Here is an 11,194-nt window from a genome sequence, read left to right on the forward strand (position 1 = left end):
CTGGGGCTGTCACTTTCCCTGGCCAGTCCTCAGTTTCTCATCCGTAAAATGGGGACAAAAAGGACGGTCATCTCGCAGGCTTGTGAGAGGCTGTCATGAGGTGATGCATTTAGCATATTGTGCCGGGCACATAGAGTTCTAAAATAATCCTTATTACATCCTCATGGGGGGCCGGCAGGGGATGGGTGACAGGGCTGGGCTGCGTGTCATATGCTGGAGTTGAACCCCCAGGTTGCTGGGGTATCCCTGGTGCCAGGGCCTTCCCTGGGCAGCGCTGGCTCACCTCTCTCCCCTGGGGGCTTTGAGACCTCAGGCCCCATCCCCGTCTCCCCAGGGATTTCTGGGAGTGTCAGGGGTGTCCCAGGCATGCTCTGCAAGAAGTCAGCAGAGATCCATGTCTGTAAGCCATGTCTGGGGCCCAGGGGCTCCGGCCAGTGGGCTGCCCATTGGTGACCTGCGCGGTGGGCGAGAGGCGGTGGGGGAGGGTGTGGTCCTCCTCTCCAGCCAGGAGGCCCCATCGCACTTTCTACCCGGTCCCGCCTTGGTCCCTGCCCCTCTGTGCTGACGTCATGCCAGGACCTCCTTGATTTTCGTGGCCCTCGCCAAGTGCCCATGCTGCCTGTGCCGCCTCTGCCGGCTCCTGAGGGTGAAGGCGCGGGGCTGCGAGGTAGGGGCGCACTGGGGAGGCGGAGGGCGCGGGGCCCGCGGGGACACGAAAGGCTCGCGGGGCCAGGAGGTGGGGGACCTCGGGGTCTGGCGTGCGGAGGGTTTGGCACAGCGCCTCGGTTCTGGCTCTGCGCTCGGCGCCTGAGTCGGGGCTGCCCGGCTGGCCTGGCTGGGGAGCCTGGGAGAGGAAAGGGGCTCGGCGACCCCTCCCCCCCATCTGCTCCCCAGGGGATGGCAGCAAACAGGCAGTGGCAGAGCCCGGCGGAAAGCAGGCGTTTCCCGGGTGGCCGGGTGGGCGTGGAAGTCCCCCGAGCCGAGGCTTGCAGAGAATCTCCCCTCTGCCCCAGGCTCCTTGGCCTGCGTGCGGGAGGGGCCTCTCGGCGCTTAGGCGTCTATGGAGGAGGCGGCTCCTTGGCTGGTACACACCCAGACCGGGAAAGCAGGGATGGGGTGACAAGGAGATGACAAACTTAAAAAGGCTACAGGGTCAGCAGCGGGAGGCAGGTGCATCCTTCCCGGCCTCTGTCACAGGGAAGGAAACAGCGTCCAGAGTGGAATTTGGGGCTCACAGGTGGGGGCAGCTGCAACAGGAAGCCGGGGTCTGACACCCCTGTGGTCTGAGCCGTCCGCTCCCCTCCTAGCAAGTGGAAAGCTTCTGAGAAGCATGAAACCCCAAACCCCATCTCTCCTTTCCTGCGGGGGCTGCTGAATTGCCCTGAAGGTTCCAGCTGACGGCTAATGAATAGCTCGATGCAGCTGCTGGATGCTTTGCAAAGCGTCTTCAGAATTACAAGAACCGGAGCGTGCTTTCTTCCCCGGAGGCTGGGGCATCTGTCCAGTTGGACGGGAGAACGAGTTGCCGGGGCCGCCTGGTTCGGGGCAGCCTGCCCTTGATCACCTGGCTGGTCAGCCTGCCCTTCCTGCTGGCAGACCCCCCGCCCCGGGGCAGGAGGAAGTGGCCTGTACCAGGATGTGCCCTTTCCCAGCCTCTGGACAAAACAGAGGCTGGAAGAGGAGGGCACGGTGCCCCAGAGGAAGGGGAAGCAGCTGAGAAGTTTGGCTGGGGCCCCAGGAGTAATAGTGGCAGGGCAGAGACATCAGTGCTTTCCGGAGGGGGACGTCCCACCCTGTGTTGATGGTTAGGCCTTCTCTGCTTCTGGAACCCCACCAGAACATTAGGAGCTGGGGTTCCAGTGTGAGGCATGGCCTGGAAACGGGGCCCAGCTACTGCCCAGCTGTGAGACCATGGCCAAGTCCCTTAACGTCGTGAGCCTCGGTCTCCCCCTTGGAGACATGGGGACCTCATAGCGACTGCAGCATCACAGGGTCGTGAGGTGGAGGCGATGGTGCGGGCAGAGCTCAGGTGCAGGGCAGGCGCTCCGAGCACAGTAGGGCTGTCCTGACAATGATGAGGGGAGCGCGACGGATCGTGGCAGAGCCTGAACGACAGCCGAGAGCCTCAGTCTTGGAGGTTCCGTTCAGGGGCATTCACCATTGCCCAGGTTAACAGGGAGGCAAGTAGTGGGGAGGGCTGGGAAGCGCCCTGCTCTGAGCGCAGCTCCCTCCCGGGGCGCTGCGGCTTCCGCAGGCAAGTAGTGGGGAGTGGTCTTGGGCAGAAATGACCTGGCAGGAGAGAAGGGTCAGGCGGGGTTTCCCTTAGTGACTTAGGAAGATGAACGTGGCCACATGGGCAGTCGGGGCCGACACGTCTGTATCCTGGACCCCAGAGAGAGCAGGACCTGCTTAGAAGGACAGAGAGACTCAAACACCCTCATGCCCAGCCTGGAGCCTCGCGTCCCGTGGATCCGCCAGCCTGTGCCCGTCCGAGTTAATGTGGCCACTTGCTCCCAGCTCTGGGCTTCTCAGGTGGCTGGCGGCCCGAGGCTCTGTGCCAGGGCAGGGTGTCGTGGGTTCCCACGAGGATGCTCCGAGCACCTGTGTGCCCGTGGGTGTGCAAACAGGTGTCCCAAGGAGGAGGATTCTGAGAGGAAACAGCAGTTCTCAAAGTGTGTTCGGAGGACCCTGCAGGGGACCCGTGAGGTCAGACCGTTTTCGCAACAATCCCCTTCCTCTTGCTTTGTCTCACGGGCGGGCAGTGGACTTTTCCAGAGGCCACGTGATGCCATGCACCTGTGTGATGCTAAAGGAGGCAGGGTTTTGTGTCCTTGTTTCGCTCATTTCTTGGTTTTAAGTTCAGACGCGGTAAACACTGATGGATATAACCCAGCTAAACAGAAGCTCTTGGGAGCTCAGTGGTTTGTGAGACGGAAACACAGGACCGTGGCCCCAGCCCGGCCACCCCCTTGGGAAACGCCAAGCGTGTCTCGGCTCCTTCCGGTTCGCAGAGTCTGTCCTCGCCGGTCCCCCCAAGAACTTGCTGCTATGGCCCTTCCTGATGCCGCATGACGTGGTCTTCTCTGAAACAGCCCCGAGGTTTAGTTTGGGTCCAAGTCGCACCTGGGATGGACATGGCAGGGCCCTTGAACTTTTGGGAAATAAAAGGGCCGTTTTCATTTCCCGAGGCTTTGCCTGGGTCAGGGCGTCTGTGGGCAGGGACACTGCCCCTCTCTGAGCTTCAGTCTCCTCGGCCCTAAAGTGGGTGAATCCTGGGAGCTACGTTACAGCAGCTGAGGGTTCAGACGAGGTGTTAGGTCAAGAAGTGAGCTTGGAGTTACGGGATGCTGCCCTGTGGGGAGGGATGGAGGCCCCGTGGGGAGGCATGGGGGTCCCGTGGGGAGGGATGAGGGCCCTGTGGGCAGGGATGGGGTCCCGTGGGGTGTGACGGTGCCCGTGGGCAGAGATGGGGCCCCCTGGGCAGGGATGAGGCCCGTGGTGAGGGATGGTGACTGGGGTTGGTTCAGGCAGCCCTCGGATATTGGTGTTTGTTCTGTCTTCACCTCCTTTGGAAAGCTTCGATACAGACTCTCCTGGGGATCCCAAAGGCCCCCGGGCTGCCCCAGAGAACTAATTTATAGGCTCCTCTCAATGACAGAAAGAGTTCCGCGGCGGCTGTGATGCCAAGGGAGTAATTTAGAGCTAGCCGTCCGCGGTGAAGCCTGGCCCCAGCTCCGTGTGGAGAGGGTATCTGAGCGGAAGGGCTGGGGAGCGCCCAGGGTGCACAAGTGGGGCCGGTGACCCAGGGCCAGGACCAAACCCAGGTGGGCAAGAGGCACTGGTGTCGGGTCCAGGCAGCTCGTGGGCACAGGGCTGAAGTCAGCAGGAGCTGGGCACCTCCTCCTTTTCTTGTGGTCCCACCACGCTCTGGACAAGGATGGCAGGTGGTACCGAGCCCATTGTGCCTGGGAGGAAACTGAGGAACAGCAAGGTTAGAGGTCAGAGGGCCAAGTTCATGGCAGGCCCCCGCGGTCCTGGACTGCCAGGAGCCCACTGCCCACAACCACTCCTGGAGCTTCCTGGGGGGTCTGTGTCCGCATCCCATGACACCCAGCCTCCCGGGGAGGGGCAGGCTTCCTAGAGCCCTGCCTGCGACGTGGCACCCAGCTCCCGTCACCCCTCTCCACCTCTCCCGCGGGAAAGGCCTGAGCTCTAAGAATGAACAGCCTTCCGAGGGCTGCACGACGTGTCCATCTCCCCTCTCCCTCCTGCACTCCCGACATACTGGTCTCCCACTGCTCTGAGCCCACCGAAGTGTGCATGTGCATGCGCCTGCATGTGTTTGCAGCAGGGCCTTTGCACATGCTCCTTCACTTGGGACACTAGGCCCAGATGCCCCCCGCTCACCCCCAACCGCCTCCTTCCAGTCTCGGCCAGATTGCACCTCTCAAGGAGGCTTCTCTGGTCACCCTGGAAAAAGGCAGTGCGGCTGGGGCCATCCTCCCTCTGCATCTTCTCGTTCACTGTGGCATTTGTCACCTTCCCACACAGTGTGGATGGTATTTACTTTTATTGCCTGTTACTGTCTGCCTCCCTGTCTCTAGAATTTAAGCTCCATGAGGCCGGGCCCCCTGTCTGTTTTGTCCGAGGGTGTTGGCCACGCCCCACAGATGGGCAGGCCCTCAGTGACTGCCGGTGGAAGGAAGGAAGCAGCCCACCCATGCTCTGTGCTGCTAGCTGGGAGCCCGCCTGCCCCACTTTGGAAATGCCAGTTGCCTCTTGGCTCCTTCTGGCTCACCGTCTGTCCTCGCTGCTTCCTCCTTGCACTTTTCTGGCCCCTGGAGAGCTTGCCTCCTGTGGCCCTTCCTGATGCCATGTGATTTGGCCCTCAAGGGTCTGTGCATCTGGTGTTTCCTCCTACAGTCCAGCAGCGGGTTTTTCACTGCATTGCAAACCGCCAGCGTTGCCTGGAGTCTGGCGGTGGAGACGGGGGTCTGGACGGGGCTCCTGGGAAGGTGGGGGCCCCGCTGCTTCGGGTGACGGGCAGCTGGTGCTTGAAAATCAGTGCATTCCAATCTGGCCTCCCATCCCTACGAGCTGTGCGGCTTTGCCTGCTTTCAACCTCACTCTGCCTCAGTTTCACCCTCTTAAAAATGGGGACAGTAACTGTACCCACTTCCCCGGGTGTTGAAGCCAGGGAGCCCCACCTGGAACATGGCGGGGTGGGCGGACTCAGTGCTTCCGGCGATGATTTTTATTTGCTGCTGGCTACTTAGAAATTTGGGGGCCGATGGGGCTGTAAATTGGCATGACCTTTCTGGAAAGCAGTGGCAATACAGATCAAGATTCCTTCAACATCTGCACCCAGTATCTTCTCTTCCGGGAACCCCACATCTATGTACAAAGACGTTCATCATGGTGTTTTTGACCAGCCCTCAAAAATGGCGTTTTTTTAATAGGATGTTTAAGGATTTTGGAAAATGCTTAAGATATACTGTGTCAAATGGATATAAGATTGCATGTGCAGCTGGATCTTCGATTCGTGAAATACAGATGTGGAAAGAAATTCGCGAAGCTCTCCGTTGGCAGGAGTCTCAGCACGCATTCAGCCCTGGGCCTCCCCTCTTCTAAGCCAGAACTCAACTCTGAAAAAAATTTATCTATGGGTAGATGGCTATGTATGTGCATCTATGAATATAGCAGCCTCTGGAAAAGATTGTATGTATATGATTTTACAGAGGAAAACATAAATTATATATACGCCAAATATTCCTCTATATATGTATGCATGTGTGTGTATTTACATGTATGTATATGCACAATACACACATATGTATAGGAGTACGTATATATAAATGTATTTTCCAGACAGTTTTAACCGGGGTTAGCTGAAGGGAGGACGGGCTCGTTTCTTCGTTCTTCCCAGCAAACAAGGCCCGTGAGGGTTTCCAGCGGGGCTGGGGCCCCGCCCTGTGCCCTGCAGAGCAGGGTTTGCGCCTCTGGCCTGACTTCCTGAGTTAAGAGTCCACCGAGGGCTCCTGTCCCCGTGCTCTGTCTCCCTTGCTCTCCACCCTGTTCTTTGTGCCTCTTCCTTTTTCTGGCTCTGGTTGGTTTCCTCGTTACCTCCTCGTCCTCTCCTCTGTTCTGTGCGGCTTCCCCCATTTCCCGCCCCGTCGATCGTGTGTCCTCGGACGGAGACACGATGTGAAGGCCCAGCCAGCCTGGTGACCAGGGCCCAGCCTTTCCCGGCAGATTTTGGGGAAGGGGTGGTGGAGGAGGGGGTGTCGTTTCTGACTGACAGATGGATGTGCCAGTCCTCGCTCCCAATTCGGAAGGAAAACTCCAGTTTGTAGAGTGACTTTGTCACCGTTCTGCGAGCCCGCCTGTGCCTCCCGGTGTCCCCTCCCCGCCCGGCCTGTCCCAGCAGTTAAAGGCCTCTCTGTTGCTTCCCCACATCTCCCTCTTTGTAGATTTCGGCACGTGTGCCTGTCCCTCCCCCCCGGAAACTTCTGGGTCAGCCGCTGTGGGGGCTCCCCTCCTCCCCGACATCTGCTTGCCTGGCCCTGGCTGGCCTGGCCACGTGGACACCGGGATCACGGCCCCCTTCCCCGGGCACGCAGGGCCCCTGCCGGGAGAGCTTGTATTGGACAAGGGGGTGCTGGGGGACCCCAGGTGACGGTGGCCCCAGGCAATGGGGCACTTGGTGATCACAAAGGGGTCAGGAGCCGCTAGTTTCCCACCCCGGGGGCCCTTCCACCTGTGCAGGGGCTCAGCATAAAGGTGGGTGGTCTCCCTTTGAGCGTCCCCTCTTCGAGGGCTCGGGGAGAGTCGGGGTGTGAGTGGACGTCGGGGCTGCTGTCCTCACGGATCTGTGTGCCCCTCTGCGTGGTTCCAGGGGTCTTGTGGCCTTCGGGGTCCCCTGGAAACACGTGTCCTTGCTGCAAGGAGGGCCCTTGTGCATACTCTGGGCTGGTGGAAGGACCAGCCTGCTGGAGGAGAAAATAGGGTCCTCCTGTCCCCGGCTGGGGGGGAGTGCAGTGTCCTGGGGGGACCAGGCCCCTCTGACGGCGTTCATCCCCCGCCTGAGAGAACAGGCCCGTGTCCATGTGCTGTGCTGAGGGTGTCCACTCAGCAGTGTGTGTCCCCCCACAGGGTGCCGACAGCCGGAGGTGTCCGTGCCACCCCTTGCTGTGGCTGAGCAGGCCTGACGCCGGACAGGGCCAGGCCTCACGGTCCCTTGGCCCAGTGTCCGTCCGTGGGGAGCCCTCAGCAGCCGCTACCATCAGCCTGCAGGAAAGTTCTGGAAGAGGTGGTGGCCGTCCCCCGGGTGGTTCATGGGCAGCGGCAGGGGCTCCCCGCAGTGGCCGGGCCCGCCATGCTGCAGTGCAGGCCGGCCCAGGAGTTTAGCTTCGGCCCCCGGGCCCTGAAGGATGCCCTGGTGTCCACCGACCCGGCCCTGCAGCGGCTCTACGCGTCTGCATTCTCCCCGGCCGAGAGGCTCTTCCTGGCCGAGGCCTACAACCCGCAGAGGACGCTCTTCTGCACGCTGCGCATCCGCACGGCCTTCGACTGGCTGCTCAGCCGCCCCGAGGCCCCGGAGGACTTCCAGACCTTCCACGGCTCCCTGCCGCCCAGGAAGCAGAGCCCGGCTCGCAAACACATCTACCTGCAGCCCATAGGTATCAGGGGATGGCGGGGGGAGGGGGCTGTGGCCCCGTGGGGCCGGCAAGTGGGTCATGAGCTGCATGGGGGGCATCCTGGAGCCATCAGGACCCCACAGAGGGATGAGGACCTAAACTCAGCACAAGGTGGGGTGTCTGTGCCCGCGCCCCAGGCACGACCTGAGATGAGGGGGACAGCACTGGCAGGTTTGGGATTGGGGGGGACAGGGAGACCCCGGCTGGGCTCAGGCTGTCCGCCCAGCCTGAGACACTGTTCAATAAGCCCAGGGCTGGGAGCATTCACAGCAGTGTCACCACCCTGGTCCCCCCCCCGCCAAGGGGCTGCCCCGTCCAGACGTGCCATCCTGGCCCCATCTGTGGATGTGGCATTGTCCCAGGCACTGTGCTGGCTGCTTTACCAGGACCCTTCCTCAGCAGGGCGGGGTGGTGTGCTGAGACTAGGATCAGCCCACTTCACTGGAGGGGAAACTGAGGCTGCCAGAGGTGTCCTGACCTGCCCGAGTGGCAGAGCTGGCGAATGGTGGGGGCAGGATTCAAGTGCAGGCCTGTTTGACCCCAAGGCCTTGGCTCTTAACCCCAAGGCTGTCTTGGGAGATGCCAGCTGGGCACAGGGTGGGCGGGGGGGCCTCGAGGGTCCCGTGCAGTCACTGTCCTCCAGAGCTCATCATCTGGCACAGGCTGGGGACATGGGGTCCCAGGGGCTCCAACTGGACCGAGGGCTGAGACAGCTCTGCCCAGTCCTCCGCGAGGTCTGCTGGCAGGGTGCTGGGCCTCTGCAGGCCGAGGGCAGGTGGCTGCAGACGGGCAGGGAGGGCAGTGGGCCCGAGGAGGCACTGGCCTTTGGAGGAGGAACAGGCCAGCACTGAGCTGAGAGTCCCAGTGTGTCACACGGCTCCCCTCGGGGCAGCATCTCCACAGCCAGCCGGGGAAGGCTAGGTCTCGGCAGGCCTTGCCCCACGCGGCTCATCACCGGCCCACCTGCCCCCTCCTGCGCGTGGGGACTGGGGGCCTGAGGCATCCCCCGTTCTCCATCCCCCCACGGCCCATCTGCCATCCCTGCCCGTGGCCTCGGCCTCCAGATGGCTCCCACAGTGGCCGCGTCGCTCCACATCCCGCTCCAGCTCGATGCAGCGCTTCTCCTGTTCCAGCGGGCGACACGGGGCATCTTGTTAACATGCAGGCTCTGGTTCAGGAGGGCCCTGGTGGCCTGGAACCTGCATTTCTAACCAGGCCTGGGCGAGGCCAACGCTGCTGGCCCAGGGACGCTGCAGCCACCTCACAGGTCTCCTGCCTTGCACCCTTGATCCGTGTTCCTCTGTCCTCCTACAATGCTCCCTCCGTGGCGCCTTGCCTGCCTGCATGGCCTTGTCCTGCACCCACCATGTCCCACTCCCTGCCCTGGCCAGGCGGGGTGTTGGCAGGATTGAACCCCGCAGGCTGTCTCTAAGCTGCCCTCGCTGCCCTCGCCTGGGCAGCCTCAGGGATGCTGGGGCCAGGGAGGCCCTCCCGTCCCCATTTTCTTCCGTTTTTCTCCTTCTTTTGCCCTTTTTTAGAAAACACGGGCTTAACGTCTCTTTTCTGTACCTGACTCTGCTCTGGGAGGGCAGGGTGTCCTGGGGGCTGGCACGGGCTGGTGGCTCCGAGGTTGGGTGCAGGCTGACGGCGCCGCTCTGCCCCCAGATCTGAGCGAGGGCCCGGCGGGCGGCGTGCTGCTGGACCACCTGCGCAGGCTGACGGCGCCCCTCTGCCCCCAGATCTGAGCGAGGGCCCGGCGGGCGGCGTGCTGCTGGATCACCTGCGCAGCTGCACGGAGGCCTTCTTCCCGGGCCTGCAGGTCCGGTGCCTGCCCGCGGTGGCGGCCGCGTCCATCCGCTGCTCCTCGCGCCCCAGTCAGGACTCGGAGAGGCTGCAGCTCCACACAGGTGGGTGAGCGCGGCGGGCACAGCACAGGCCACGCGGGCGCAGCCCTCTCCACTTAGCCAGAGGCCCTTCCAGAAGGTAAAGGGTGGGAGGAAGGAGCCCAGGAGAAGGAAGAAATCCCCCCACTTTTTTTGGGGGGGACATCTATTTCCCAGACTTTTGACAAGCAGGACTAAGACAGATGTCCCTTTCCCATCCAGAAGAGGGTCTGGAGACCTGACCGTAAAAGCCAGTGTCCACTGGAAAACTCGGGGCATGTGGAGCAGGTGACGCAGTCCCTTTCCGGGCCGTCTAAGTCATCCCCCCAGCCTTTTGTCTTTATAAAGCATTTTATAAGCGTCTAGAAGACCCCCAACCCCACCAATGCCTGGGGGTCACTGGCAGCTGCAGAGAGTGAGGCTGGGGTGAGAGGCACAGATGAACCGTGGGCTCCCAGGGGTACAGGAGACCCAGCCTCAAGTTTCAGGAGGTCCCCAGGAGGGGCTGGGCTCTCTCTCTGGCCGATGCTGGGTCGAGTGGGAGTGGACTGATGCGTTTGATCAGTTGTGGGGAATTCTCAGCCACTGTGTCTTCAGACACTGCCTCTGCCCCGCGCTCTCTCCATCCAGGACTCCAGCTGGATGTGGGTCAATCTTCTCTCGCCCCCATGTCTTCCTTCCTTCCTTGTATTTCACCCGAGCCTTGTTCTCATCTTCCCATTTACTAATTCTCTCTTTAGCTGCACCTAATATACTCTGACAGCCCTATATTGAGTTTCTAGTTTCAGTTATCATATTTTTCAGTTCTGTAGTTTCTGGTGGATTCTTTTTCCAAGGAGCAGTGCCACTTTTTTCCAGTTTCAAGTTTTCTGCTAAAATCTTTGAGTCCAGGGACACGGTTGCTTTATGGCCTGTGTAGGATGACCCCACTACCTGGAGCGCCCACGTGGCTCTCTGTGTAGTTTCTGCTCATTCTATCCTGGTTTCCTGGCCTCGTCATGTGTCTGCTTTTTGACTGTTAGCTGGACAGCTTATATGAAAAATTAGCTGAACGTTTAGGAGAAGGTGTGGCCTGGGATGATGTCATTTTTATCCAGAGACGATTTTATTTTTCCTCTGCCAGGCACCTAAGGGTGCTGACTGTCTGGGGCAAAGTCACGAAGCTTTTCTGGGCCACCTGATGACCCCCGGAGCACAGTCTGCGTCCCCTCTCCCCCGACCCCGTGCAGCTCTTTGGGGCAACAGCCAGGGGAGGGGTGTGTCATCAGGGCCACTCTCCTCCCCCATCTCAGAAAGCTCAGCTTCATCTCTTTGAGCGCTAATCCCCTCCCTCTTTGTTTTATTAGGTCTCTGATATCTTTTGAAGTTGTGTTTACTGAGCCGTAATTGACACAGAGAAATTCTTCCTTTTGAGTTGGAGCAGTTCTGAGTCTTGAGAGCACACGCGTCACCCAGCCATCACCATAATCGTGTGTGAAACATCTCACCTCGCCCCCAAGTCTTCCTGGGTGCCCCCTGTAGCTGCGCCTTCCCTACCTTAGACGTTTTAAGAAGCTGTTTATTTCCCTGGGTTTGTCTGGTTATCTTATAGCGGGGGGGGGGGGGGGGGGGGGG

The 11,194-nt window shown here is 60.8% G+C and overlaps 1 protein-coding gene across 1 annotated transcript in view; it reads left to right on the forward strand.

The window, feature by feature from the left end:
* The first annotated feature begins 597 nt into the window (after positions 1 to 597).
* Positions 598 to 11,194, forward strand: part of AMZ1 (archaelysin family metallopeptidase 1) — a 19,403-nt gene continuing 8,806 nt past the window's right edge. Inside the window, exons 1-3 of the mRNA XM_046665691.1 lie at positions 598 to 667; positions 7,153 to 7,679; positions 9,437 to 9,604. Of these exons, the coding sequence (XP_046521647.1) occupies positions 7,376 to 7,679; positions 9,437 to 9,604 (472 nt within the window). The 5' untranslated portion in view covers positions 598 to 667; positions 7,153 to 7,375. The remainder of the gene's footprint in view (positions 668 to 7,152; positions 7,680 to 9,436; positions 9,605 to 11,194) is intronic.

Source organism: Equus quagga, chromosome 7, assembly GCF_021613505.1.
Source record: "Equus quagga isolate Etosha38 chromosome 7, UCLA_HA_Equagga_1.0, whole genome shotgun sequence".
Taxonomy (NCBI): Eukaryota; Metazoa; Chordata; class Mammalia; order Perissodactyla; family Equidae; genus Equus; species Equus quagga.